The sequence below is a fragment of the Gastrolobium bilobum genome, unplaced genomic scaffold (genome assembly GCF_033153095.1).
Source record: "Gastrolobium bilobum isolate Gb01-03AN ecotype WA unplaced genomic scaffold, APGP_CSIRO_Gbil_v1 utg16185, whole genome shotgun sequence".
Taxonomy (NCBI): domain Eukaryota; kingdom Viridiplantae; phylum Streptophyta; class Magnoliopsida; order Fabales; family Fabaceae; genus Gastrolobium; species Gastrolobium bilobum.
In genome coordinates, this window is record NW_026899733.1 from 249,380 (window position 1) to 254,275 (window position 4,896).

The 4,896-nt window shown below is 37.0% G+C and overlaps 1 protein-coding gene and 1 non-coding gene across 2 annotated transcripts; one reads left to right on the forward strand and one right to left on the reverse strand.

Moving 5' to 3' along the window:
• Nucleotides 1–758: 758 nt before the first annotated feature.
• On the reverse strand, nucleotides 759–865 carry LOC133293156 (small nucleolar RNA R71). Its single transcript, XR_009749019.1, has one exon. It is a non-coding gene; the product is annotated as a small nucleolar RNA R71 (small nucleolar RNA).
• Nucleotides 866–902: 37 nt separating this feature from the next.
• LOC133293139 (uncharacterized) lies at nucleotides 903–3,565 on the forward strand. The gene is made up of 3 exons (XM_061491677.1): nucleotides 903–1,715; nucleotides 1,767–2,567; nucleotides 3,515–3,565. Exons 1-3 carry the CDS (start codon nucleotides 903–905, stop codon nucleotides 3,563–3,565), a joined length of 1,665 nt encoding a protein of 554 aa, XP_061347661.1.
• The last annotated feature ends 1,331 nt before the right edge of the window (nucleotides 3,566–4,896 follow it).

The window sequence follows — 4,896 nt, forward strand, 5'->3', positions numbered from 1 at the left end:
CCTCGTGGGAACGATCTCTTACTTAATCATATATTACTTATACGATCGGTGCACTTGCCGTGAGTAGCAACAAGTTTTTGGCGCCGTTGCCGGGGATTACTATTTCCACATTAATAGTAGCTATTAATTCTTTAGATTGGACCTTATTTTCTGTTATTTAATTTTCTGTTATTTAAATTCAGTTTTATTTTCTTATTTTATATAATCTATTTTTCTGGTTTATGCGAGGTACCGTTAACACCGATTCCTTGCAATTCAACCCGGAGATAGAGAAAACAGCAAAAAGAAACAGAAAACTTGCTAAAGAAAGAAGACAGCAAGAGAAAGAAGCTTCAAGCTCAACAGAACCAAAAGAAGAAGCAATGAGAGACAACAATGTACCTCCACCACCTCCGAGAACATTAGGAGATTACATGACTCCTGCTCGAGTTCCACAGACGGCGAGCATTGTTAGACCAAACGTGGATGCTAACAATTTTGAACTCAAGCCTGCGTTATTGCAACTGATTCAGAAAGATCAATTTGCCGGAGGAAGCACGGAAGACCCTTACATCCATCTAGAAAACTTCTTGCTATACTGTGATACCTTGAAGATGAATGGGGTGTCTCGGGATGCTATTTTGCTCAAATTGTTCCCTTGTTCACTTAAAGATGATGCGAGAGGATGGTTGCAGTCATTACCTCAAGGAAGCATCACCAACTGGGACGACTTGGCAACAAAATTTTTAGAGAAATTTTTCTCATCTTCGAAAATGGCAAAGCTCAAGGCGGATATCACTTCTTTTGAACAAAAAGAAAGTGAATCTCTATATGAAGCATGGGAAAGATTCAAAGGACTACTCAGGAAGTGTCCCCAACATGGCATTGAAGCCTGGGAGCAAGCGAGAACTTTCTTCCAAGGGATGACACCCAACACAAGAACATTGGTGAATGCTGCATCGGGAGGGTCCTTAAAAACAAAAACTCCAGAGGAAGCCTTGGAATTACTAGAGTCTCTAGCCTCTCAGGAGTATGATAATGCTCCAGTACCACAGAGAAGAGCGGGGATTATGAAGCTTGATGGCTATGATGCCATCTTAGCTCAGAATGAACAGATTTTACAAATTAACAAGAAACAACAAGAACAACTAGATGCTCTCACAAAGCAATTTACCAGTTCTCAAGTCTCTTCTGTTAATAATATTCAAATAACTTGTGGTATTTGTGCAGGTGCTCATGCTACTGAAGACTGCGGGGCACCCGAAACTGCAGATGTTAATGGAATTTGGCATGATAAAAAAGCTCCATATAATCCAGGGAGGAACCAATACGGCAATAATCAAAATCAAGGGTGGAGAAATAAAAATCAAAATCAACACCCGAGATTTAGTTACAGTTCGAACCATCAGCTGAATCCTCCTATGCCAGTGCAACAGCAACCTCCACAACAATCAGAATGGGAAAAGGCCTTTGCACAACTATCCAAGACCACATCGGACTACATTCAAAGTTCCAATAATTTCATAGAGGACACCTCAGCCTTTATGCAAGAGACAAGGGCCTCATTCCGGAATCAAGAAGCTTCTATCCGGAATCTTGAAACTCAGATTGGCCAGCTATCAAAGCAGTTCACTGAAAGAGTTCAAGGAACTTTTCCAGGTAACACTATTCCAAATCCAAGTAGGGAACACTGCAATGCGATTACTACTATGAGTGAGAAAGCCATTGAACCTGTGGTAAAGCCTTCAGTTGAGAAAAAGAAAGATGATGAACTTGCAACTGAAAAGGAAAAAGAAAAGGAAGTTGCCAAAGAATTTGCTGCAGAGAAAACTGTTCCTGAAAAGAAAGAGTTCAAATGGGAGAAAAAGAAAGCTCAAGAAAGGCAAGAAAAGCCATTGGAGCTCTCACCTTATGCAAAGATTCCATATCCGCAGAGGTTCAGAGAGGAAATCAAAAAGCAGCAGTATTCCAAGTTCCTTGACATTTTCAAGAAGCTGCAAATCAATATCCCGTTTACTGAAGCCTTGGAGAACATGCCCAATTACGCAAAGTTCATGAAAGATCTTCTATCACGAAAGCGTAAGCTACAAGAATGTGAGACGGTGACTCTGACAGAGGAATGCAGTGCCATTACCCAGAAAAAGTTGCCTCCAAGGCTTAAAGATCCAGGAAGATTCAGCATTCCATGCAACATAGGCAATATGGAAGTGAAAAGTGTTCTATGTGATCTCGGTGCCAGCATCAACGTGATGCCACTATTTATGATGAAGAAACTGGGGATCACTGAAGTAAGGCCAACCAAGACAATAGTTCAACTGGCTGACCGTTCTACAAAGCAAGCTTATGGCATTATTGAGGACATACTGGTAAAGGTTGACAAATTCATCATTCCTGTTGATTTTGTCATCCTTGATATAGAGGAAAATTCTACTATTCCTATGATCTTCGGAAGACCTTTCTTGGCAACCTCAGGAGCGCTGATTGATGTACCGAAATGCGAGTTGATCTTACGGGTAGACGTGGAGCAAGCAATTTTCAAGTTCTTTGATAAAGAAGTTCCCTCACCTATAATTCAACCGGAAGATCAAGTCTACTATATTAATGAAAAGAAAGGAGAAGAAGAGCACAAAGAGAATTCTTCTCAAGAAAGTAAGCCAAAGGTTAAAATGGAGAAGCTCAGGAGCAAGGGAAAACACGTAAACACAAAATTCAAAGCTATTGAGCCTACTTCATCTCACTCATATGCACAAGAGTACTATGGGAGGACACCATTTCTGAATGATAGAGCTTGGTCATCACCAAGCCCATGCTTTGAACCACCATGAACATAAAAGAGGTACGTCAGGCTCGGTACGTAAAACAAGCGCCTCTGGGAGGCAACCCAACTATATTTTTTATTTTCCAACATTTTAGTATAGTATTTTAAATTTAGTTTAGCTTATTTTAATTATTCTTAGCATAGTTTATTTTAGTCATATCATAAAAATCAAAAAAATAAAAACATTGAGGTTAATGATCAAATTCTGTTGAGATGGACTTTCAGGTGTAAGTGGGATTAAAGCATACACAGGTACGCAACTCTTATTCATTTATATGTTTTGTGTATGATATTGAGCAGAATTATTGAGGTGGAAGAATACACAGTAGAGATGAATGCAAGGAATAGGAAAATATGGAGAAAATTTTCTAAGTATTGAGAGCTTAAGCCCTTAAAGGAGGCTTAAGCCCCCAAAAAAGTGAAATTTCTCTCGGCCCTAGCGCGCTTAAGCTATCTGAATCGCGCTTAAGCGCGCTAAATAAAATTTTATCCCATTTCTCACTGCCTCAGCGCGCTTAAGCGCGAATCACTGCGCTTAAGCGCGATCATATTTGACATTATGCATACTGTTAAAGTATTTCAGTTCCATATACTCATTATTATTTTCAGATGCATCTGAATATAAATCTGGGAATTGTTATGTGGAAATTGCACTAACTTTGCAAACATGTTGGATACTCGAATACTAATGCTGATATGGTTGCAGACACTACACAGGATGCTGATAGAAATGATATTGCACCCACTACTGAAATTGATGAGGATTGACCATTGTCTCAATGTTTAGATTTTTTTTCTTTTGTTGATTTTAGTTCATGTTGATATGAGATGTATATTGAGACTGATCTTGACGTGACTATGATTTTTTTTTTGGATATGACATGCTGACGTAGTTTCTTTATCTGTGACATGTGTGCAGAGTACAGTATCAAATTTTTATGATTTCTTGCTTAGGATTCTTTTAGATTTAAATTTATTGCTGAGGACAACAAGATTTAAATCTGGGAATGGGTACCACGCAATTCATCAGACCATAAACTTCACATGGTCGGCAGGAGAAACTCATGATTACACAAATTACACAGAAATATCCAAGTTACAAATGCAGTTTTTCATGGGAGTTTCTCAATAATATTTTCATATTATATGATTTTAAATATTTCGTATTAGTTTATTTTAAAAATTATTTTGATTAAGTATTAGTTTATATTGAGTTTTCATATATATTAGTTTTTAATACCCCATCCATCCTTAATCACTAAATATTTAGTGAAATTTTAAAATTGGTGAATTTTTAGAATTTTCCATTGTGCTTGATATGTATGCATAGTGAATAATTACATGAAATTGGTTGATAGTTGAGATTAAGAGTATGATGGTGTAAATTTATTTTCACACATAAATGAGCGTCAGTCAAGCATGCTTCATAATTCACTGGAATAAGAGAAAAATAACTAAAGTGATCAAATAGAGAGTTGGAAAAATAAGTCTCACACCCTTAGCCGTGAGCTATTGAGCCTAAACAGAAAATATTTTTTTTTTGTGGTGTGAACTTCTCTGTATGAATCACTCTAGAACTTGTTTTGTTTCTCTTTGAAATGGTCTGTAGTATACAATTGTTGAAATGATAGAGGCAGTTCTTTCTAAAGCTAGATAGCCAAATAGCCACCCTGATGTTCATCCTTAGTTGAAGCCCCTTTGAGCCTAGGCCTATTTATTCATTGACAGCTTATTGTGAATAGCCATTTTATACACATCATCACCTGAACTGATTAAATTTCAAATTTAAATGAGGGACTAGATATGATTAAAACAAAAAGAGAAAATCAAACTCTAAGTGTATGGGAGAAAAGGGTGAAAAGAGGAAAAAGCCAAAAAGTGGTGGAAAAGAAAAGCAAAGAAAAAGGTTGAAATGTGTATCTGTACAAAAACAGAAAAAGAAAAACAAAAGGAAAAAGGAAAAGAAATAAAAGACTCATATTATATGAATAAGTGGAAGAAGAAAAGAGAAGAAAAATAAGAGAAATCTGTTTACTATATGTTGAACAGTTAAACTAGTTCCTCTTTGAAGTTGAATTTTGATCAGTTCTTAAGCCACT

Excerpts from the sequence above, each read along its gene's own strand:
- LOC133293139 (XM_061491677.1), top strand. The coding sequence starts at position 903 with ATGACACCCAACACAAGAACATTGGTGAATGCTGCATCGGGAGGGTCC. Across the intron at positions 1,716-1,766 it reads AGAAAGCCATTGAACCTGTG|GAAAAAGAAAAGGAAGTTGC; the intron begins GTAAAGCCTTCA and ends GCAACTGAAAAG. Across the intron at positions 2,568-3,514 it reads TAATTCAACCGGAAGATCAA|GATGCTGATAGAAATGATAT; the intron begins GTCTACTATATT and ends GACACTACACAG.